Genomic DNA, 23610 nt, shown 5'->3' on the forward strand with positions numbered 1-23610 from the left:
CGCCCCCAAAGTCTTCCAAACGAAACCCCAAGATGGCTACCGTCGCCACCAAGACCGGCCAGGATGTTGACCGCAACGTCCTGGACTCAATGCTCCGCCGTCGCATGTTCTACACCCCCTCCTTCGAGATCTACGGTGGTGTGTCGGGTCTCTACGACTATGGCCCACCTGGAACCGCCCTTGTCGCCAACATGACCGACTTGTGGCGCAAGCACTTCGTCCTGGAGGAGGATATGCTGGAGGTCGACACCACCATGCTCACCCCCCACGAAATTCTCAAGACTAGCGGGCACGTGGACAAGTTCGCCGACTGGATGTGCAAGGACCCCAAGACTGGCGAGATCTTCCGTGCGGATCACCTTGTGGAAGAGGTCCTCGAGGCCCGCCTGAAGGGCGACAAGGAGGCCCGTGGCCAGAAGGTAGTCGTTGACGAGGAGAAGGAGGCCAAGAAGAAGAGAAAGGCCAAGGGTGACAAGAAGGCTGTTCAGTTGGACGATGCTCTCGTCAAGGAGTACGAGGAGTGTCTGGCACAGATCGATAATTTTGATGGCCCCGAGCTTGAGAAGATCATCACCAAGTACGATATCCGCAACCCCACCACCGATGGCCCTGTGCTCCCCCCCCGTTGCCTTCAACCTGATGTTCCAGACATCTATCGGTCCCAGCAGCAACATGCCCGGCTACCTGCGTCCCGAGACCGCCCAGGGTCAGTTCCTGAACTTCGCCAAGCTGCTTGAGTTCAACCAGCAGTCCATGCCCTTTGCTTCTGCCTCCATTGGCAAGTCCTTCCGTAACGAGATCTCTCCCCGTGCCGGTCTTTTGCGTGTGCGTGAGTTCCTTATGGCTGAGATTGAGCACTACGTCGACCCCGAGGGTGGCAAGAAGCACCCCCGCTTCGTCGAGGTCAAGGACCTTGAAATGTCCCTGCTTGACCGTAATGTGCAGCTGTCTGGCAGCACCAAGACCACCAAGATGACCATCGGCCAGGCCGTGGAGACTGGTCTAGTGGATAACGAGACCCTCGGTTACTTCCTGGGTCGTATCCAGCTCTTCCTGCTTAAGCTGGGTATCGATTTCAACAAGCTGCGTTTCCGTCAGCACATGGCCAACGAGATGGCCCACTACGCCGCTGATTGCTGGGATGCTGAGCTCCAGACTAGCTACGGCTGGATTGAGTGTGTTGGCTGCGCTGACCGCAGTGCCTACGATTTGACCGTGCACAAGAACAAGACCGGTGCCCCGCTTGTGGTTCGTGCCACCCGCGCTGAGCCATTGCGCATTGAGGAGTACCAGATCGACCTCGAGAAGAAAAAGTTCGGACCCCGCTTCAAGAAGGACGCCAAGGCCGTTGAGTCGGCCATCGATGCTTTGTCCCAGGAGCTGCGTGAGAAGCTGTCCCTGGACCTGGAGAAGGACGGCAAGATCGAGATTGAGGTTGCTGGTGTTGGATCTGGCAAGGTCGAGCTGGAGAAGGACCTTATCACTATTGAGAAGCGCACCCGCGTTGACAATGTCCGCGAGTACACTCCCAACGTCATTGAGCCGTCCTTTGGTATCGGCCGTATTATGTACAGCATGATCGAGCATGTCTACTGGTCCCGTGAGGGTGATGAGGCTCGTGGTGTATGTTTCATCCAATTCTTGTTTCATTTTCATCGTATACTAACTCTTTCTAGGTCCTGTCTTTCCCTCCCTCAATTGCCCCTACCAAGGTCCTGCTGGTCCCTCTGTCCACCAACCCTGCCTTCAAGCCCCTGACCCAGCGTCTTACTTCCAAGTTGCGCCGTCTTGGTGTCTCTAACCGTGTGGACGACTCATCCGCTTCCATCGGTAAGCGTTACGCTCGCAACGACGAGCTGGGTACCCCCTTCGGTATCACTGTCGACTTCCAGTCCGTTAAGGACAACACCTTCACTCTCCGTGACCGCGACTCCACCAAGCAGGTCCGTGCCAGCGAAGATGAGATCCTGGCCGCTCTTAAGTCCCTCACCGATGGTGACGAGACCTGGGCTGATGTGGCTAAGCGGCTGCCTGAGTTCACTGGTCAGGAAGTGGAGTAGAGTAGAGACGTTGTCTAAAAAAATATACACCTTTTGCCTTTTGTTCATACATCTTTTTTCAGTTCTTTTCCACTTCAATTTTATATTTAGTCTTAGTCTAGTAAACAATAGTTTGAGCTTAAGCTTCCGGCATCACCCAATGTGGCCATCCGCGCCAAGAATCCGGGGAATCGAAACCTCCGATCATCCCAGATCTGTCCTCTTCCTTCGTCAAGAGAACAGTCCACACCAAAAAGAGAAGATGGCGCCTACAGTCCACTCTGCCAAGATAACTCTCTCATGTCCGCTCTTCTCCGCTGAATTTGATCCACGTAACAATGGTCGTTTGTTTGTTGGCGGCGGAGGCGGCGAAGGCCGCAGCGGAGTTGGAAACAAAATCGTGAGTTACACAGCTATTCGATGAATGATTGCTTTGGCAATGCTCTAACTAGTCTACTTCAGTCGCTGTTAGATACGTCACGTCGAGATGAGATCACGGAGGCTGTTGAGCTGAGCTTGTCGCGCGACGAGGACTCGGTGACGTCGTTGGCCGCGGCGCCGCAGGCTGGCGATGATGAACATTCACTGGTCGTTCTTGCTGGAATCAACAGCTCAGTTGTGGAACAGAAGAAGAACAATAACCAGCACATGCGCTCATTTCGATTCGACGCGCCGCAGAAAATACGCCCTACGTCGACCGAGGTGGGGGAGGAGGGGGACGAGACCGAGAATAAGGAGCAGCCGAAGGAGGAAGTGATTCCTGGAAAAACAGAGTCATTATCTCGTGCATCGCTGTTTCGCTTTAAGAGCGGGGCTGATGCTGGCGATTGCTATCAACGCGTGCTGAGGCTGTCGCCCTGGAGGAAACCCAAGACCGATGGCGACAAGAGCAGCAGCGAACCCAGAGTCGGTGCGATTACAACTGGACTTGCAAAATCGGGCGAGATTGTCTTCTTTAGCGTGACGGACTCCCCTACAGAGTCGGATGTCATCGGCCGTATTCGTCTCGGTGCCAATGAGGAAGCAGAGGACGTGGATTTTGCCAGTCTTGAATTCGATCCCGACCAGACGACCGATGCTCGTGGCCGGTTCCGTGTAGCATATACCAATGGGATCGATGTCATGGTTGGTGAGGTCTCGTCTTCCACACGTTCCAATGCTGCTCCGGATGTTCGCTGCGTCTATACTATCCCTCTGTCCAGCAGTGGCACTCGTCCGAAGTTCCGTGCTGTGCGCTTCCTCTCCCCTACTGCCATTCTCCTCCTGCAGAATGCCCCGAACCGCAGCGGAAGTGAGCTGGTTCTCCTCAAGCTGCCGAAGACCAAAGATGCGCAAGCAAAGATCCTCCGTCGCCGCAAGCTTCCTCGAACCGTGAAAATTGGCCTCGGCCTCGATGTTTGTGCACTTGGTACCAATCCGGTTGGTCAACAACAGACTATCATCGCCGCCAGTGGCAGTGATAACTCCATCAATCTGTGGACGATTGAATATGGTCCCAACCGCGGCTACGAAAACATCAAGTCCTACACAACACTTCGCGATGTACATCCTTTCTCTATGACAAGACTGTGCTTCTCAACATTCATCGCCCCCGCGCATCCCATCACTCCAGATGTGCCTCCACAAAGGGTCAAACTCGCCTCTGTCAGCATGGGCAACACAGTCGTCGTCCATACTCTCCCACTCTCTCCATTCCCACCTTCCTCGCGCTATCCCCGCTACACCCTATCTCTCCCCGGTCCCTCCGAAACCTGGGAACTCCTCACCTATGTCATTGTTTGCATCCTATCGTTCTGCGCAATCATCTTTGCTATGCTCATCTATATGGAAATCCGCGGTGCAACTCCTCCCTATTTCGGTGCCACCCAGTGGCTATCTGATGGGATCCGCGAATCCTGGGCCTCCGAATACATTGCTCCAGAACAGGGCAGGGGATCCTACTTGGACTATCTTCTCTCTCCATCCCGTGGTCAGAGCGATGACCCTCTCGAGAAGACCCATTTCCTTCCAACCCCTAACGCAGATGTCACTGTCGATGACGACGTTCTGGAGAGTCTAAAGCAGATCCTCGACCGCGTTCACAGTGCCGGCGCTGCACCCGCCGATCTGGAGACTCAGGTCCCACATTCTCTATCTGTGATTGTGCGCTGTAACGACCACGGGAATGCCGAAAAGAGTGTCCTTATTGAGACATACTCGTCTGCTCACCACCATCAGCTTACTGAAGCCGAGCGCCTGCGTACCTATGAGGATATGAGTGGTTCGGATCAAGCTGTGTGGAAACAGCGACTTACTGATGCTGGACGCTGGACTGCTAGTGAGGGCGAGAGCGTGTTGAAGGGTGTGTTGTTCAGCGAGGCCTGTGGTCAGTTGAGGCAGTTTGTAGCGAACGGACTGCCTTGATTGAAAGCTCAATACGCCAGGGTGTCTTGGTTTGGTACTTACAAGAGTTTTCTTCTCTTGGTATCTTATGTCCCTCTGAGATATCTGGTTAGGGTATATACTACCCGGCTAGCAGCTTAGCGATGTATTACTTGTACGATTTTTCCTATACAGCTGATTGAAATGAAAGACGACATAACATGCAAGATCAAGTCCCCATAAATCCAGTAGGCAGAGGGCCCATCTTTGGAGCGCTGATGGCCCATTAACACGCCCAGCCTTCGAGAAAACAGGACATACAGGTCAATTGCTTATCCCCACAAAATAATCGAAATCCTTGACTAAAGGAGAGACAATCATGTCAAACACTGATTCATCAAACTGATCATCATCGAATCCACCTCCCCTGGACCAATAGAGACATTCTTTAACTACATCCCCATAGCCCAGCCCACTTGTCATGTAAACCTTCCGCTGAAGAAGACGGGTAGCAGCATTGAAAAGCGTCTCCTGCTCAGACGAGCCCTCATCGTGAGGAAGTACAAGTGAGATAATTGAACTCCCCAGGGAAAGCTCAATTAGTACCAAGGCAAGTGGAAAGAGAATCTCATTTGACATCCATTGCCTATTTTTCCCTTTATGGGATGCGGACTCATTTAGCTCTGGCTGATGTATACTTGATACTCGTCGAACAAGATATGGACGTTGATACCGGGAATATAGAGCTTCCTTGGTGCGGATGAAGAGGATATCCTGTGTGCCCCATTGTTCTTGCAGCCATGTTCCATGGAAATGAAGAACACTGTTGGCGAGTGCAGTGGCAAGGTAGAGGCTGTCTTGGCGGCTCATTTGCTCTATATGTTGGTCTGGCCGTACCGCTGAGGATGAGACCAGAAATGTGTCTCTCAATGAATAACGGCACACTTCGTCTTGAGTGTTGCCGACACGAGTGACGATATATCTGGCACCCGATGGAGCTGTTCTACTGGAGATGTATCCCACTGGATCAATGCCTTGCTCATTCAAGACCGAGCATAGATTGGTGACAACGCTTCCCGGAGACTGGGGAACTTTGTGCATCGAATCCGTGCAGTATGTAGTTGAATTGACCTTGACCTTTCCATTAGTTTGTGAGTTCATGCAGATGCAATGCGTCAAAGTTTGGGAAAGTTCATTCTCGCTGGGCTCCAATTTAACTTCGCTCCATCGCCGCGTATGAGGAGTGGTACTTGGTGGTGAAATCAGTATGTGGAAAGTTGACATGGTTTCGGCATTCGAGTCCAATTGAAGTCCAATTGAGTGCGCATCCTGACAAGCGCAATTCCAGCATTGTCTTTCTTGAACCATGATCTTATATAGAGCTCTTGCGTGTCTTCTTTGCTCTCGATGTCGTTGCAAATTTCTTCGCCGTCTTGAATCTGGACTGGACTGCACACGGTATTGAGACTGCTCGGTGAGTGTCTTGAGCGTCTGATTTGTCTTGATGATCTTGTCAAGCAGATCATCATATATTGCAGTAGACAATATTTTGCGGAACTTCAGTGCCCCCAGGGGCTTTGTTGATGTAATCGTGGAATAGTCTGTATTATCCAATCCGAGTCGATGAGATAACTCCTCCAAAAGGCCACATAACCCCTTCACAGTTGCTGTAAATGGCATATAGTCACGACCAAGCTTCTCAATGAGACGCTTTTCGAATGCTGCATCCCTCCACCCCGGACCTTTAGGGTCCCTGATCAACTCAGCTCGGTCGCGATCATTCACAACACCCTCGAGAGACAATTCTAGCGTGTTCAACAAGATGGCGTGCTGTGCACTTAAACCGTCAGAGTATCCCTCCAACTGCCATTTGTATCGACGGAGGACTTTGATTCTTTCCAGCCCACGGGCATAATTATCCACTTGGTTCACGACCATGGGGAGAATGGCCAAGACCAACCCGACAGCCTCGATTCCGGTCACCATGTTAAAGAAACGCGAATTGTAGAGCTAATCGGAGCTGGAAAGAGGGAAAAGCGATCTTTTACAGAGGTTCACGATGCTTATCACCCCCCGCGTTTCCCCGCTCAATCAGCCACCAGCTGTCACTCTCCAATACGAGGGGCTATTATGTACCTATAGGTACACGGAACTCATACCGTTCAAACAACGTTGCTCCTCGACTCATGTCTCTCACTATCAGACTCAAGACCCCAAATCTTCCAAATGGCTACAATATCATTCACCTTGAACGATTGTCTGAAGGAGTTGGCAGACGTGGCCTCCTCGAGGGTTAAGCGCTATGAGAACGAAGTCTCCCAAACTCGCTGGTTGGACGAACTTGGCCGACTACGTATTTGGGCAGGTAACACCGGTGCCCTTCAATGTGACCAGCTATCACTAGATTATCGTCTTCGTGATGCTTCACATCTGAAGAACGAAATATCAAGGATCCTGCAGCGAGTGCTGCAGGTAGTTCGAAATCTATCTGACTTGCTCAACGAGCCAGAAGATACGCTAGGAGATGAGGCGCTCCTGGACCCTGCCGGTGAAGTATTGAATGAAGAGGACTTGATGACAGATGCTCAAATGTTGCATCAGTCCCTACATAATGCAATCAATCTGTTGAATCAACTGTCCTTGGAGACTCGCAAGCCAGCCGACCACGATATTCTGCTAAATGTGAGCAGTAAAGATGTCTCGCTCTTCGAACCATGGGCACAGCAGCACGTTTCCCGAGCTTTCCCTAATCTTGATGAGGGCACACTTCACCGGCTCAGTGCTGCTATGACAAAGCAAAGAGCAGTTCTCCAGTATAGATTGCAGAAGCCAAGGCCTAGCAGGGGTATTGATGGTTCAGAGCCTACTCTGCCTGAAAGAGAGGCGACAGGGAGCTCTCAGGCTGGAAGCTTAAATCAGTTGCAGCTCCCTGAAACGTTCACATTTAAACTCCAACCACCATACCCTACAAGTGCATTCTTCATAGACCATGATTCAGTATCCATTCCAAGTCCTCCAGAAACCTCAACATACAGCTCTCTGTTTGAATGTCCATACTGCGGCTCTTTAATGACAATCAAAGATTCAGAGGAGTGGGTCTGTCACATTTTTGAAGACTTGACGCCTTACGCTTGTCTATCGTCCGATTGCACTACGCCATTCAAGCTTTATGAGAGCCGTTCGCAATGGTATCATCATATTTGCGAAACACATTTCGTATCCAACAACAACGGTACCTTCAATTGCCCTTTATGCAAAGAAATTTTTGGGCCACCTGTTACTTTTGACCGCCATGTTGGAGAACATTTGGAGCAGCTGGCTTTGCTCGTTTTTCGTGAAGGTCCAGATCTCACGATACCAGATCCAGCCTCTCAGGACGGTTCCTCAAAGGTTTCAAAGGGTCCCACCCTTCCTGTTAGTGACTTGAGGATACAGGAGCCCGCAAATGACAGGCTTGCCGCCGAAAATACAAGTACAGGATCAGCAGCTGAACGATCACTTGAGGCCGACCAGCAATCCGTTGAACCATTCGATAACCCTTCTGAGATTCCTATGGCTCTTTCAGAAGATATGACCCATCTTCAAACACCTGAATCCCCCATTGACAATGATAAGAATATGTCCCTACCTCCAGATTTGTCCAGCCAGGCTGCACAGAAAACGACTGCGGAACTGCAAGATGAATTCGATCCACTCTCGCCGACAGGTTCCATGAGCTCAATCGAATTGGTCTCACCGGTAGATATTGACAGAAAGTCGGATTGCTCTCCGGTGCCTTCTTCCAAACAAACTTTTGACCGCCAAGCAGCCTTCAATCGCTTTTTCCCAGAGCTAGTGCACAGTCTTCCACAAGTGTCCACGGAAAGTCGTGCAGGTCCACGTGAGCCACCAGAGGCTAATCGAGCAAGCCCTACCCATGAAAGAGGACGGAAATCTACTCAATATTTGAGTGAATATCAGTCCCCTATTTTGGATGATTTCGACGTTTATTTGAAGTTGCAAAGTAGTAGAAGAAATCTCGCCAGTTCCGATGATGAAGAAAAAATGGCCATTTCGGCATACTCTCCGAGTCCAGATCTTTCCGGAAGAAGACTTTCTCCTCCAGAAAATAATAGACCGACAAAATTAATGGCTAGTATTCTTCCAACATACCATGACTACACGTCGAATGACCTAAACGAGGAGGGCGATGAATACATCCAAATCAAGTTCGATGATGTGGGCGAGACCAAGGTCGATTTCTTGGGATACCTGCGCCATGATCGTGAATACAGGTGTCAGACTTTCCGCTTACCCCATCGAGGCAAAAAGCTGTTTATGCTCTCGGCACAGTGTGCAGATGCGTTAAGCTTTCGTAGTTCTAGGGCATTATTCATGAATTATCGGTCTCTGCACGGGATGGTCGCCTCATCAGTCGAAAAGGAAACTATGATGGAAAAACATATCCTTCCAGTTGAAGGACAGCAAAGGGACGTCACGTTTGTGTCTGCCCGGTCCATATTCCTTCAATTTGGGTGCCGCATCATTGCCAACGGTCGTCGGTTCCGAGATGACTACTGGGAAAGCAGAGCGAGGGAAGAGGGTTTCACTGAGGCTAATATAAGAGATGACCAGCAAACTTCCGTCGCTAGACCTAGGACAGGGCTGGTTATATCAAAGGAAGAAGATGTATCAAAGAGAGAGGTAAGTCCCTTAAGCCCTTTGGCCCATTTCTGTATTTCTTTTTATCGCCCATACCCACCATGGTGAACAGATGACGAGCTGACCTGGATTTTAGCCCATATGCCGGGATTGTGGCACGCACACCACACCTTTATGGCGCAGGGACGAATTTGGCTACATGTATTGCAACCCTTGCGGGTTATTCCTCAAGTTGCATGGGAGGCATCGTCCGACGGACTTGCAACGAAGCATGCGGAGTGGAGCTAATAGCTCTAGCTCTACCCACGCTTATCCTACTTCTTATTATACGCCTATGTCTGGGTCTTCTCTCGTGTCTGACACGAATCATATGCCAAGTTTCTATCCCATGTCTGATCCTTCTGTCATATCGGATCCTTCTACCATGTCTGATCCTTCTTACATGTCTGGCCCTTCTACTATGTCTGGTCCTTACTCCACACCTGGTTCCTATCCCATGCCCGATAATTTTTCCCCGCCTGGTCCATATTGTATGCCTGATCCTCAAAACATGTCTCATCTTTACTCCACGTCTTATCATCTTTCTGGTCCTGGTCCTGGTCCTGGTCCTTATGTCATGTATGGCCCTTATCCCTCGTCTTACCATGGGCCAAGTTATCATATACCTAGTCCTTCTTCCCTCCGTGGCCCTCGGTACACTAGCTGGCCAGATTCACATGTTTATGATGGAGAGATACGCAGGGATCAGCCAGAGGACGACCCAGCTCAGAGATGGCCTTTGTATCGCGGCAGACAGGAACGACATCAGAAGAGCCATGATTGGAATCCAAATGATCTAGAGCCCCGCTTACCTGGCAATCAAATCCTGGCTTTTGATCTTTCGGCTACAGATCAGAAAAAACCTCAAGAGTCGATTGAGTCAAGTCTACGTTCTGGCAGATCCCTCGATTCCCTATATACAGAGCCTGGTACTAACGAGAGTTTTGACTTTGACACTTTTAACAAGAATGATGCTATACTGTCACCAAAGCCGCGTCGAAAGAAGGGAGAAATCCCACAAGATTCCTTGGCTCAAGAGAAGGCTGTCACAGCCCGGAAGATGTTCGACCCTTCAAACCTCGTGTGGACAAGGCTTGATAAACGACGCGTCGAAGAGAAGGTCTTAAAGGCTGGTGGCGAGAGTTTCGAAGAGCATGGCACTTATTTTTCGATTCTGGGAGATTTGTCTGAAAACAAGATCGAGGAGTATGTCCGAAAAACGACGGAATATCGAGGTATGTACAAATACCCCCAATGTACCCCCTTGATGTGAATATCAATCCTTATCTGGGTCTTTAGCTTTTCACAACATAAATACTGTGGGACGGGATGGTACAGACTATAGATAGGCATTGAATAGTGATCAAGCTTGCTGGACGCCAGATGGCTACATATTTGGGGGTTACTCAAGCTCTAAATCAAAATATACGATGAACATTTACCCGGTGCTGTAGAAAATTAACATAAGTTTCGCGGAACGGCACTTCACGAATCTTGAAACTTTAGATAAGCCTTCCAAGACTAGTGGAATTGAGCTTGTTCGATTCCAGCTGAAACGGAAATTTCAGAGTCCAGTAGTAAATCACCAATACAGTATCCACGGATTGCTCAATGAATTCAAATTATGCAATTTTCATTTTGACTTGGCGGGTATAATGCCAGTAACAAGAAAAAAAAGCCCTCAATTCAGACTGAAACTAAGTAGATTGTCGCTTTTAAGTGCAGAGACACAAAATACACAGTGCACGGAATCGTCAACGTCGTCGAAGCAGGCACAATGGGGGATTGAAACAAAAGGCAAAGTGGTATGAGGGTCTTGTGCATGAGACGTTAGAGACAGAGACGAAAGCAATCAAAGTTCATCAACGCCAAATTACCCACGCCCAGGGTTCTGTATGTGTTGCAGCATAAAAAAAGAGTCTCAAGGGCAAGCTCAAGGCAGGGGGGGAATATGGAAATGTCCATGCAGTATTCGGTTCGTTCGTAAGAGGCAAAATTCACACAAGAAAAAAAGGAATAATCTAACCGGAGGCGCGTTAAATCGGACTCATATGTGCGCAGGAACAGATCTCCCAACTTGAATGGATAGGTGTGCAGAGGTGAGGTTTAATTAAGTTTTGAGAGACAAACACCGACCTTCCTCAAACTCCTTACTGGCCGTTGGCTTTCTTCCAGCGCAGCAATTCTGCTAGGCTGGCAAGGCTGCAGCCGGTCTGCAAGAACTCATGAGCGAGAAGCTCGTCGGCAGTAGCACGGCTACGGACGTCAACGCAGAGACAGACACTCAAGAAGGCCTTGAGTTCCTTGCTCAGCTTCTCGGGCTTCTTCAAGCGGGGGGTACCGTTGGTGGCAATGAGGTACAACGCCTTCAGGGGCTCCTCGTTCAGGTAAGGAGGCTCGGACTCGATCATCTCAATAGCCATGATACCCAGAGACCAACAGTCAACCTTGGGACCGTACTCCTTCTGCTTGACAACCTCGGGTGCCATCCAGTAAGGGGTACCCACCATGGTGGCACGCTTGCTCTTGGACTCGGTAAGCTTGGCACAGAAGCCAAAGTCAGTGATTTTGACGTGCCCGACACGGTCGAGGAGAACGTTGTCACTCTTGATATCACGGTGAATGATGTTCTGGCTATGCAGGTGGGCCAGCCCCTTGCAAGTCTACAAACAATATTTATTAGTGAAACGTTCAAGTAAAGGAAGAATGGAGATGTACCTCGGCACAAATGGTCGCAATCTGGTTCTCTTGGATAACTGGGTTGTTGTCGATCACATCGGTCAAAGCACCACCCTCCATGAACTCCATGACAACCCAGAGCTCGTTGCTCGACTCCTGCAAGAACGAATCCAGGAAATTGACAATGTTGGCATGCTGGCTGTCCTTCATGACAATAATCTCGTTAACAATCAGCTCCTTGCGGGGCTGACTGCGCAGATCCATCTGCTTAATGGCAACCTGGCACCGCGGTCCGTACTGTCGGTACAGCTCGTGAGCCACTGCCGATGTGGAGTGTTCCTTGACCCGTGCCACGTACACGGAGCCAGAAGCACCCTGACCGATTTTGCGCTGCTTGCTGTAGGATTCGTTCGGGTTGTCCTTGGACACCACGGCGCGAAGCCGATCCATGACCTCATTCTCGGACATTGCCGACATACGCACCTCCTTCTGTCGGGTGTCTGGCTTCTTGGTCAAGGCGGCCTCTGCCTGGCGAACGCTATCGGGGACGGCCTTGGGAGTTGGCTGCTTGTTGGCAATGTTTAGCGGCTTCACCTGCTGCACAGGAGCCGGCAACCGGGTCGGGGGAGGACCCTGGGCCTGTTGAGGCCGGCTTGATGAAGCCTGGGCCCGAGGGTCGTTGGCAGCATAGCGCGCGGGCGATCCCTGGTCCTGGGAGCCACCAGGGGTGCGGGACGAAGATTGTCCACCATAAGGACTTTGCGATGGCGGAGCGGGGGCTGGTCGCTGCGCGGTTAGCTGACGGGGATCGGATGCTGGAGCGCGAGCTGCAGAGCCAGGTGCTTGTGGGGCAGGGCGACTTGGCTGGTAGCGGGTGTCTGAACCACCACCGTATCCACCAAGCTCCTGCTTGGCTAGTGGAGTACGCGTCTGGGGAAGAGATGCATTATATTCTTGCTGTTCTTCCTTGCGGCGGGCTTCCTCAACTCGGCGACGCTCTTGGTCCGCTGCTTCCTTCATCTGTTGCAATTGTTGTTGCTGATCCGCAGTTCGATCTGATGTTGGTGAAGATACAGAACGCATAGACTGACCATTGTCCAGGCGCTGCATGGGGCCTGGTGGTGCAGGCCGAGGAGGGGCAATACCGCTACCCACCGAAGTGCTTGTAGGCATCTTGTTCGGACTACCCGAAGGGCCATTCATCCCACCGTAATATTGTGGGTTCTGCTCTCGCATTTTGATATCAGAGTAAAACTCCAAGACCTCAATCACTGCCTGAGGATTCTTCTTGTAGTCCTCTTTGGTAATGGCAGAGGCTGTCAGAAGCTTCTCCCACTCTGGGGGCAAGCCGACAAAGGCACCAGACTGCGGATCAAAGCCAACGTGAACACGGTGACTGAAATTAGTAGGATTACTGACACCACCCATACCCGGGCAGCGCTCATAGATCTTGTCGATCCACTCGTAGATCTCATCATCAGATTTCACCTCACAAGTGATGGTCTTGGTGGGCACATCCCGAGTGATCAGAGCAGTCTTGGAGTTCGCATCCTTCGGATTGGCCAGTCGGGTGATCTCAAAGGCCATCTTGGAATCCTCCGAGCGAGAAACAGCGGTGACAGTCGATAGGGGGAATGAGAGAACAACTTTTCCGGACTCGGTCTTCAAGAACTCGATTTTGTATTCGCGCAGGATCAACTGGCGCTGGTTCCATGTTGCCAAAAACTTATCTTCCTTGCATCGCACAAGGCCTTCCTTCACAATGGTGACGCCGCTTCCGCCGGTTTGGCTCCGGGCCAGGGACGGAGTGCTGGTGTTGGGGAACAGCGATAGATTGCCACCGGGGCCTGGGGTGCTCGGCGAATTCAGGGACATCTGACTGAACGAGGTGGCCACCGGGTTGTTGGTAGGAAGCGTCAACTTAGGACGATCAGTTGGGGGGCGGGGAGCCGGCCCCGGATTCATGAACTGATCCGGCGAGTACGCGGTACCACTATTTATTCGAATGTGAGTCGGGGGTCGTTGACATTGAAGATTGTTCTCAGCCACGAGCCTACTCACTTTCCATAGGAACCCATGGTTGTTCAGTCCCGAGTTGGGAATCACGTCGGGATCAGCGTTCGCGGGGCTGAAAGAAACGAATGCGCGACGAGACCTCCTGAGGCCCCAAGCTAGTGGCTTTTTGAGTAAGAAAAAGAAGTTAGCACAACACCATCCCTGTTGTCGCACGATCAAATTCTAGGGGCGTTCGAAGGGTTTGAAGGAGGAGGGGAAGAAGCTTATTGGCCTCCCACGTTCCAGGGGGTCGGGATACATCCCCAATCGGGGTATGTTCGCTTACCTGTGGTGAGTGATAAGGAGCGGTCCTCGCACTGCGAGAACGGCTCGAACACAATGAATTCCCGAAAGAAGTCTTTGGGTGTTCGAAAAAAAAAAAAAAAAAGTGGGATGATAATGGTGGGGGTGGAAAGAAGAAAGGAAACGGATGAAAGGGGGAGAGAAGTGGTTTGGGGCGGGAATGGGGGCAGATCTCCCCTGAGATGGGATTTTGGTTACTGGATAGGGGAAGAATTTAATAAACCAACTATGGAGTGTATGGAGCTAATCTACAGAAAACAAAGCTCTACCAATCATAGAGATTGAAATGCGTCAATGGTCGTGGATGGGATCCACGGTTGTGAATCTGGGCCCGCGTCTACTTAGTACTAGTACCATGAAAAAGAGGCGTAGTTAAGTGCGGCTAAACCCGTCAATATGGGAAATCTTACTAGTACAAAGTTGATTTTATAGGGTTATAGAATATTCTATAGGGTATAAGTAAAATATAATACAGGTTGGTTATACTATTCGCCAAATGGATGGTTGAACTTGAGTAGCCCATTCAAGCCACCAACCCACCCTTCGTGCGCTTCATCGCCCATACTTCTCCGCATGACACTGGGCACGCCGCCTTGCCATTCATTCATACCATGTCGCATCTCCTCATTCCACACTCGGACCTCCATGCCGGTCGCCATTCCTTGGCCAAGGTTGACCCCGTCTAGACTGACCTCCAGTTCACGACCACGGTTCTTATCGCTGAGCCGCATTGTGATCGGCGTGCTCAGCGGCAATACGAGGGGTCTGAAACTGAGGCTACGCGGGCAGATGGGCGTCAGCAGAATGGATGGCACCAATGGATGGACGATACTGCCACCACTGCTTAGGCTGTACGCTGTACTACCCGTCGGGGTTGAAATGATGATGCCGTCAACCACCGCCTCGGTCAGAAAGCGACCCCCAACAGAGATATCCACCACGGCAAGATGTGGCTCTTTACCACGGTGGATAAGCAGTTCATTCATGACATAGACTCCTTTTCCCTGATCACTTTTGCCGCCAACGGGAGTTGTCTCTTGGCCATCGCCCGTGAAAAGCCCAACCTTAAGGCGATTGCGCATCAAGATCGGGGCCCCACGAGTACTACCCATGGACTTGCCCCGGACCGAGGACCAGCCTGTCGGTCCCACTGATTCCTGTGTGGGCTCTTTGGTATCTGCTGCAGTGTGTATCTTATCTTCCAGGACAGGCGTGCGATCTCCGGCTCCGGCTCCGGACATGTAAACTTCTCGAAATGCTCGTTTGAATTCGGAGAATTTCCATTCACTAAGGAACCCTAGTGTGCCCATGCTGAACGATAGGACCGGGGGAACATTGGAGCAAGTAGCAAAGAGCGAGGATGCATGGAGGATGGTGCCATCTCCCCCCAGTGTCACCGTAAGGTCCACCTTGTTATGAAACGCAGTTGGGTTCTCGTCCAAGGATGCAGAGTAGACGGGGAACGGTAGCGACGAATGAACTTCGGCCGCGGTTTTGGATTCGAGGATCACAGCGGTGGATGGATACGTGGAGGTGATATGACTGGAGGAAAGGGTGTTAGGCAAGCGAATTATATGTCTAGCATTAATTATAGGTCGACATACTTGGCAAACTCAATAAGAGACTCTGTCACCGTTGGAGCGCAATCCTTGCGCACCAGCAAGATGTTTCGTGGCGGCGCTGGCCATTGGAGAGAAAGAAGTTCGCCTTGAGATTCTAAAAGAAAGTTAGCCTTTCGTTGACCTTCCGAAATATCACACTCAGCCACACCTTGGTATTTGGGGATCAGCCGCTGCGATAAAGCGCCAATATCGCGGATCTCGTGACGGGGCGCAGACGAGGAGAAACAGCGACGCAGGAACAGGCCGGAGAATTTGCGACGGGCACACTGCATGGTTGAATAACTGCAGCCTCGGTCATGCAGCAACCCGTGTAGTGAGTATCATATCCGGACAGTGGTCCAGTATAGAGAGTTATGTTTGTCGGAGTTGTGACACCAAGAGCCAAAAACGCCCTGCTAGAGAAAAGCGGAGAGAGTAAATAAGATCAGGCCCCACCGCTCTCGGGCTTCTGACGTTATGCGTGTACACGAGACCCCACAAAGCTGGACACTTTTGCTTGCTCTCAGTACATTCCCCTTAATGGATATATTCATTCTATCCTCAAACTGATTCGTCTCATTCCTTTGCAGCTCATCTGCTACCTTCTTTGTATTTTGGCAGTGGAAGTAGACACAGCCCGAGCTCGTGCCCTGATTGTCGATCACTCCGATCCCGCCAGCTCCCGCTGACCACTAAAGCAAATACCTCCCCTCCCCATTAGCGAAGTGTTGTACAACATCTTCCCTGGAGGGCCTAAAGCTTCCGATCGTCTTCCAGCTTGAGTATCCTTTCTGCTTGCCCATTCGGGCCCCAAATTGCATCATGAGTTCAACCGAGGCTCGCCAACGCAAACCTCCCACCAAAGAAGCGACCGAGCTTCAAAAACAGTCCACCAAGCCGCCCACAGAGCCTGGTTTGAAACATGGAATCGCGATGCAAATACTTCGATCCATGGCATTGGCAACATGGTTCAATAGCTGTATGGTCCTCATCTTCATAACCCAGCTTGTTGGCTGTCCACTGTACCTGATCCACAGAAGCTGGTACTACTCATATATGGCGTACACAAAGCAAAACTTTGGACTAGTGATTACCGCACTCACAGAATGGGGCAGCCCGACGCTTTTCCGAGTTAGTGGAGATGCCAGCGTTCGAGGTCAAGTGCATCTGTCTGAGGATGGCATGTTGCAGACCGACTTCCCAGAGCGCCTGGTGATGATCGCCAACCACCAGATCTACACCGACTGGATCTACCTGTGGTGGATTGCTTATACCAATGTGATGCATGGGCGCATCTTTATCATTCTCAAGGACTCCCTCAAATGGATTCCCATCATGGGTCAGGGAATGATGTTCTATGGATTTATCTTCCTGGCACGGAAGTGGCTTTCAGACAAGGCCCGAATTGAGTACCGGCTGCAAAAATTGAAGACAAAGTACATGGGGGCCAAATCGGACGGGTCCCAGTATGACCCCATGTGGTTACTGATCTTCCCCGAAGGAACCAATTTGTCCATCAACACCAAGCGACGGAGCGATGCATTTGGGGCGAAACAGGGACTGGCTCCACTCAACCACCAAATTCTGCCTCGGTCAACGGGTCTGTTTTTCTGTCTCCAGCAGCTCCGAGGGACAGTTGAATGGGTTTATGACAGCACTATCGCCTATGAGGGCCCACCGTATGTTTTGCTTTTCGGAGGGGGGTTTGAATCATGCTGACTTGATTTTAGGAATGGAGTCTATCCCGACAAGTTCTTTACTCTCCGCTCTACATATATGCAAGGACGCCCCCCGACCTCGGTTAATATGCATTGGCGACGATTTGCTGTTTCAGAAATTCCTTTGGATGACCAGCCCGAATTTGAAGAATGGTTGCGAGCCCGATGGACTGAGAAGGATCAGCTGCTGGATCAATATTGGGAGACGGGTCGATTCCCATCTGACTTGGCCGGCTCGATCGACGCTAAGAAAGCCACTCCTGAACAGAAAGTAGCTGTCGATGCTGGGTACGTCGAGTCATACGTTCGACTGCATCATTGGATCGAACTTGGACAAATTTTTGCCGTACTGATTGGTTTGGTGTTCTTGTGCAAGTTTGTGGGCAGCTGGTTGCACTGATTAAATTCGCATTCGACTTTTGACTTGACTATTGGTATGGGGACAAGACATGACATGACTATCAAGACCTAGATAATAAATATCTATACATATATATCACTTATTTTATCCTTATAATTACTTTGAAACATGGTAGTGATAGAACTATGTACACTCCATATGTGGCGGTGCCGTAGTGTGGCTATGTGGCGGTGCAGTAATCCAGCCACGCCAAGCATCCAATTCTCAATTAGAAGCACCGCGGTCTGCGAGCCTCTCCGAGATTCACTGGCGCGTTTCATGCGAACGGTTCTCCTAGTGAATTGGCTCGCATCCTCAAGATTTCAGATGGGCAATCTTGCTTGATCATGAGCTGAAGTCTTTGCTCATATCCTTTCATTTCATTCGCAACTTCATCGGCACCTCTTCCTTGTCAGCGCGCAGTCGCAATCATGGCACCCCTCGAAAACGGCCACACCAATGGTTCCACAGAGACAATGCCTCCTCCAAGCTCTATGAATACCCTGCGCTTTGCCGACATTCCCGATGCCATCGATATTCCCGCCTCCAGCTTCGACAGCGAAGTCGAAGTCAGCCTCCTTGATCTTCCCGAAGACCCTACTGAGCTATGCACGTTGTTGGAAAATGAACGAGCAGCGAAGAACTTCTGGGTCATCATTGCGCTTGCCTACGCGAAGCGAAAGCAACTTGACCATGCCCTCGACATTCTCAATAAAGGCCTGGCCTCCGTGGCTCACGGAGCAACCAAAGAAAAGCTCGGGCTTCTGGGCTGGGTCTGCTGGCTTCTGATGCTCAAGAGCCGGCAGGCACCTCGTGTTGCACCGGAGGGAGAGCTCTACTCGCAGGCAAAAACTAAGGACCACTATCTGCAATTGGCAACATCGACCCTGAACGAGGCATCACGTTTGAACCCGGCATACCCACCTTTGTTCCTCGCTCGCGGTGTCCTGTGTCTTCTCCGTGCATCTTTGTATCCCCCTCGTGCTGTCCGACCCGGTGCAATCGATACCTCCGAGAGAGTGGAAGCCCTGCGTCAGGCGCTGAAATGCTTCGACGAGTCATCCAAAGCCTTCGGTGGCCGCAACATCATGGCCATTTTGGGACGTGCCCGGGCACACTACATGCTAGGAAGATATGCCGAAGCCCTAGATGGGTACCAGAAGGTTCTCATGAAGGTGCCAAACCTCACAGACCCGGATCCTCGCATCGGTTTGGGATGCTGTTTATGGCAGCTAGGATTCAAGGATCAAGCCAAGGTGGCTTGGGAGAGATCATTGGCTCTGGTAAATCTTACTTCAGGCCCTTCTTGAATCACACAGCTAATTTGCTTCGAATATAGAACCCCGAATCCAAGGTCGCAAATATCCTGCTTGCAGTGTATCACCTTTACGACAGCTCTCGCCGGTCCACCACCGACCCCATGTTCGGTTCCTTGTACAAGATCGCCATGACCCAGTACACCCAAAAAGCATTCAAGCTTGACAAAGAATACCCTATGACCTGCGCTTTGTTCGGCAGTTACTTCCTTCTGCGCAAACAATACCCGACGGTGGAAACTCTTGCTCGCAAGGCCATCGAGCAGACTGATGTCATGCCAATTGCCAGTGACGGCTGGTATCTCCTCGGACGCAAAGCTCACTATGAAAACGACAACGCACGAGCCACCGAATACTATAACCGTTCTGATCAGGCCCGCGGTGGTGGTGATAAGGGCTACTTGCCAGCCAAGTTCGGTGCAGTGCAGATGCAGGTCACGAACAAGGACTTTGATGGCGCTAAGTTCCGCCTGGAGAAGATTGTTCAGCAGTCTAAAAATGTTGAGGCCATGACACTTTTGGCAGCGATCCATGCGGAAGAGGTGTTTGCTGTTCAAAAGTCTGGCGGCAAGGAGGACAAGTCAAACGAGATCAAGCGGGCAATCACTCTCTTGGAGTCTGTGCGATCGATGTGGAAGGATGAGAAGCTAAACCTGACTCCCGACGAATCGGTTCTGGTCTACCTTTCTCGACTGTATGAGGGCACCTCCCCCGAAAAGAGCATGCAGTGTCTTGTTCAGCTGGAGCAACTTCAGATTGCCAGTATTCCGGATAGTGCTCGTCCAGAAGGAATTGAAGACGCTGAAGATATGAAGAATGCTCTCCGCGACATGCTTCCCCCACAGCTGCTCAACAACATGGGTGCCTTTTTGTATCAAAATGAGAAGATTGCATTGGCCCGCGGCATGTTCCAGTCGGCGCTCAATGCCTGCGTCCAATCACAGGAGAGAGAAGACAAGGCCGACAACGATGCGCTTGTCACTACTATCAGCTACAACTTGGGTCGCACTTACGAGGCGGCCGACATGTGGGATGAAGCCAAGAAGGTCTACGAGGGTCTTTTGGAGCGACACAGCGATTACACAGAAGCCAGTGCTCGACTCACATACATCAGCTTGCGCCAGAGTCCCACTGATGAAGGCCCCAAGAAGATGGCTAAACTGTATGAGGTCGAGTCTTCGAACCTGGAGGTTCGCGCGCTCTTCGGCTGGTATCTCAGCAAATCCAAGAAGCGGGTTGCCAACCTTGCCGAGGATCATGAGCAACGCCACTATAAACACACTCTACAATACCACGATAAGCATGACCGATACGCTTTGACTGGTATGGGTAATGTGCATCTTCTTTCAGCTCGTGACATGCGTCGTGATTCTGAGCAGGAGAAAGAGAAACGTCGGAAGGTGTATCAGCGTGCCGTGGAGTTCTTTGACAAGGCCTTGCAGCTGGATCCTAAGAACGCCTATGCCGCTCAAGGTATCGCCATTGCTCTTGTCGATGACAAGAAGGACCACAGCACCGCTGTGCAGATTCTTACCAAAATTCGGGAAACCCTGAAGGATCCCAGTGTTTATCTCAACCTGGGACATGTCTACGCCGAGCTTCGTCAGTACTCACGGTCAATTGAGAATTACGAGATCGCTCTATCCAAGGATCGCTCTCGTGACGTGCAGATTCTTGCCTGTCTTGGTCGAGTCTGGTGGTTGAAGGGCAAGCAGGAGATGAACCTTGTGGCTATGAAGACGGCTCTTGACTACGCACAACGAGCAAAGGGTGTCTCCCCCGATCAACTTCACTTGCAGTTCAATGTGGCCTTTGTGCAGAACCAAATTGCCTCGTTGGCTTACAGTCTCCAGGCCACCCAGAAGACCTTGCAGGACGTGCAGGAGGCAGCTGAGGGTCTTAAGGAGGCCATCGAGACATTTGAGCGCATCTCCAAGGAGAAGAACCCGCCTTATCCCAGTGCCGCTTTGGAGCAACGTGCAAACATGGGTCGCACTATTAGCAAGCAGCTCGACCGTGCCATGCAGAGCCAGAAAGAGTACGAGGAGAAGAATGCCGCGAAACTTCAGCAAGCTCGCGAGGCCCGTGAAGCCGCAGCCAAGGAGCGCGAGGAGGCACTCCGAAAGGCCCAGGAGATTGAAGCTGAGCGGAAGCGCAAGATTGCTGAAGAGCGCCTGAGCATGGTTGAGCAGGCTGAGCGACAAGCTCTCCAGCGTGCGGAAGCTGAACGCGCCCGCGAGCAGGCTGAGCTGACTGATGATTCGGCGACCGGCGAGAAGGTCAAGCGCAAGAAGAAGCCCACCACGAAACGCAAGAAGAAGGGAGGTGATGACTTCATTGCTGCCGAGGATGAGAATGATCAGGAGCACAGTGGCGCTGAGCCCGAGAGCGAGGGCGAGAATGCCGCCCCTAAGAAGCGCCGTCGGTTGGAACGCCGGTCTGGTGCGAAGGCCCAGAGCAGCAAGGCCTCGAGCAAGTTCAAGAGCAATGAGAGAGTGGAAGACTCGGACGATGATGAAGAAGGAGAGGCTCCGGCTACTCCTGGTGAGGAAAAGGAAGATCAAGATCTCTTCGGTGATGATGACGAGCCAATGCAGGATGAGGAGGTCGCAGCACCCCGTCGCCGCGACCGAGTCTCTCGCCGCATCGCCGATGACGATGATGAGGAGGAGGAGGAGGAGGAGGCAGCGGCGCCAGCGCAGACGGTCGAGGCAGATGACGATAACGAGGAGCTCTTCGGTGATGTGGATTTGCCCAAGCCGACCGAAGATGAAGAGATGGAGGACTGAGCTGCGCCTGTCTTTTACTTCTTTTCTAGCATTTTCTTTTCCTATCGCAGAAAGTGTTTCCGGCGTCTGGGATGGTGGCAGAGACGATGTCAATTACTCTGCCAGATACAGTTTGCGAAACAAAGATGTTCTTCGATGTAAATTAGCCCTTTTAGTTGTTTTTATCCTCAATACCTTGATATACTTCGTCTAGATGTATACTACCTCTCTCTAACTTCTCTAACTTGTACAACTTCCATAGTTACAAGTCAACACGGTCAACAAGACCCAAGCCCATTCCTAGTAATCCATACAGTATGAATCGGTAACACGGACCCCATTTCATGTATCCTGCGAATACGAATTCGAATCCAGGATCTCCACAACTTACGCAATCCCCGAGGTCGCTGGCTCATTCTAATTCCCCACCAATCACCCACCACCTGCCTAAAAGCACCAGGAATCAAGTCCGATCTATTCCCGATCTATAAACAAGGGAACCCCCACAAAGCAGAACTAAGCAATCAGATGCAACCCACGGATCCTAGCTATATTAAAAAAACGAACTGTAGTGCGGTACCGAGCGCTATACGAGAAAACTGTTGGTTGTTCACATGGGACAAGGAAAGGAATTAACACCGAGACCCATCTGGCCGAGCTAAGCTGACTGGTTTAATTTCCGATCCCTGTTGTTTTCTCGTTTAGTCGCGTGTCAAGACCTGAGGCGTACCATAAAGTCAATTGAGAACCACAATGTTGTGTATGTGAATTAAATGACAGAATTCCAACTCGATACATACATATCCGTACGTGTATTGTCTGAGGCAGACTTTATGCGGTATTGAACTCTGTGCCAGGGATTGGATCCCGATTCCCGAGGTGCAGGCTGCAGGATGCAGCATGCAGCAATGCGGGCGCAGGAGCAGTCCCGATCGTGCATGTTTCGGAATTTGGTTTGGATTTCTAATTCATTACTGATTCCAAGTTTATGTGCCTTGCGGGTTTTTTTTTGCCCTTGTCATACTGCATATGATCTCGGAACTATGCATATGAGATCCATCCCGCTTTTCAGAATGCTTATTGGTTGCATCGACTGCTAAGAGCTTATGCCAATGTCATGTATTTTATGGTTTTTAATATTTGCTATCCTTTCAATGTACTCTCACATTTAAAATTCGTATAATTAGATGTCTTGCATGTTTCCGAATCGGCGTCTCACGACTTCAATACCTGTCCTCCATGATACATGTATACCTGAGCGGGTAGGCATAGATACCTAAGATAGGGGTGGCCAAGACATGCAGGGTAGAGCTAGGTAAGGTCAAAAGAAAGAATGTGACAGAAAACTCGGAGCGTTCTAGGTCTGCTGTAGCTCCTGAAGAAAACGTTCTTGCATGCAAGTCGCAGTGCTGTATTATATTCCTCTTGCTCAGGTCAGAATAGCCGACAATTACCGCGAACTCACTCTAAAGGTCATTTCCAAAAGCACTTGAGCTGCATAAATATAAACTTTGCCCGATATGCTGCTAGGGAGAAATCAAATCGTCATCTCTAAGTGTCTCCGATCGGCCGATGACTACGTAGTTGCTATCTCCAGTACTAGAGATTGAAAAATTGTGAAAATATGGAAGACCCTCTTCTTTGTGGGTCTTTGAGCAAGATTCAAATGTCCCATGGAAACTGGATTGCA

General features: G+C 50.8%; 9 protein-coding genes across 9 annotated transcripts; 6 read left to right on the forward strand and 3 right to left on the reverse strand.

Annotated features, from left to right (window-relative positions):
* Nucleotides 1–32: 32 nt before the first annotated feature.
* Nucleotides 33–2060, forward strand: N7503_008117 (glycine--tRNA ligase; the record flags this gene model as incomplete). Its single annotated transcript, XM_057067664.1, has 3 exons — nt 33–577; nt 666–1623; nt 1677–2060. 3 exons carry the CDS (start codon nt 33–35, stop codon nt 2058–2060), a joined length of 1887 nt encoding a protein of 628 aa, XP_056918519.1.
* Nucleotides 2061–2301: 241 nt separating this feature from the next.
* Nucleotides 2302–4442, forward strand: N7503_008118 (uncharacterized protein; the record flags this gene model as incomplete). Its single annotated transcript, XM_057067665.1, has 2 exons — nt 2302–2439; nt 2502–4442. The coding sequence occupies 2 exons, from the start codon at nt 2302–2304 to the stop codon at nt 4440–4442; spliced, it is 2079 nt and encodes a 692-aa protein (XP_056918520.1).
* Nucleotides 4443–4724: 282 nt separating this feature from the next.
* N7503_008119 (uncharacterized protein) lies at nt 4725–6386 on the reverse strand (the record flags this gene model as incomplete). Its single annotated transcript, XM_057067666.1, has 1 exon — nt 4725–6386. One exon carries the CDS (start codon nt 6384–6386, stop codon nt 4725–4727), a length of 1662 nt encoding a protein of 553 aa, XP_056918521.1.
* Nucleotides 6387–6626: 240 nt separating this feature from the next.
* On the forward strand, nt 6627–9165 carry N7503_008120 (chromatin structure-remodeling complex subunit RSC7; the record flags this gene model as incomplete). Its single annotated transcript, XM_057067667.1, has 2 exons — nt 6627–9083; nt 9154–9165. The coding sequence occupies 2 exons, from the start codon at nt 6627–6629 to the stop codon at nt 9163–9165; spliced, it is 2469 nt and encodes an 822-aa protein (XP_056918522.1).
* Nucleotides 9166–9465: 300 nt separating this feature from the next.
* Nucleotides 9466–10429, forward strand: N7503_008121 (uncharacterized protein; the record flags this gene model as incomplete). The annotated part of the gene is made up of 2 exons (XM_057067668.1): nt 9466–10315; nt 10380–10429. 2 exons carry the CDS (start codon nt 9466–9468, stop codon nt 10427–10429), a joined length of 900 nt encoding a protein of 299 aa, XP_056918523.1.
* Nucleotides 10430–11230: 801 nt separating this feature from the next.
* N7503_008122 (serine/threonine protein kinase CLA4) lies at nt 11231–13837 on the reverse strand (the record flags this gene model as incomplete). The annotated part of the gene is made up of 3 exons (XM_057067669.1): nt 11231–11404; nt 11838–13752; nt 13821–13837. The coding sequence occupies 3 exons, from the start codon at nt 13835–13837 to the stop codon at nt 11231–11233; spliced, it is 2106 nt and encodes a 701-aa protein (XP_056918524.1).
* A 765-nt stretch (nt 13838–14602) lies between these two features.
* N7503_008123 (NADH kinase POS5) lies at nt 14603–16011 on the reverse strand (the record flags this gene model as incomplete). Its single annotated transcript, XM_057067670.1, has 3 exons — nt 14603–15659; nt 15722–15833; nt 15888–16011. 3 exons carry the CDS (start codon nt 16009–16011, stop codon nt 14603–14605), a joined length of 1293 nt encoding a protein of 430 aa, XP_056918525.1.
* Nucleotides 16012–16540: 529 nt separating this feature from the next.
* Nucleotides 16541–17836, forward strand: N7503_008124 (lysophospholipid acyltransferase family protein; the record flags this gene model as incomplete). The annotated part of the gene is made up of 2 exons (XM_057067671.1): nt 16541–17397; nt 17449–17836. The coding sequence occupies 2 exons, from the start codon at nt 16541–16543 to the stop codon at nt 17834–17836; spliced, it is 1245 nt and encodes a 414-aa protein (XP_056918526.1).
* Nucleotides 17837–18267: 431 nt separating this feature from the next.
* Nucleotides 18268–21941, forward strand: N7503_008125 (putative RNA polymerase II transcription elongation factor (Ctr9); the record flags this gene model as incomplete). Its single annotated transcript, XM_057067672.1, has 2 exons — nt 18268–19119; nt 19176–21941. The coding sequence occupies 2 exons, from the start codon at nt 18268–18270 to the stop codon at nt 21939–21941; spliced, it is 3618 nt and encodes a 1205-aa protein (XP_056918527.1).
* Between the last annotated feature and the right edge of the window lie 1669 nt (nt 21942–23610).

The sequence above is a fragment of the Penicillium pulvis genome, assembly GCF_028828015.1.
Source record: "Penicillium pulvis strain IBT 33274 chromosome Unknown contig_7_segment1_segment0, whole genome shotgun sequence".
Lineage (NCBI taxonomy): Eukaryota > Fungi > Ascomycota > Eurotiomycetes > Eurotiales > Aspergillaceae > Penicillium > Penicillium pulvis.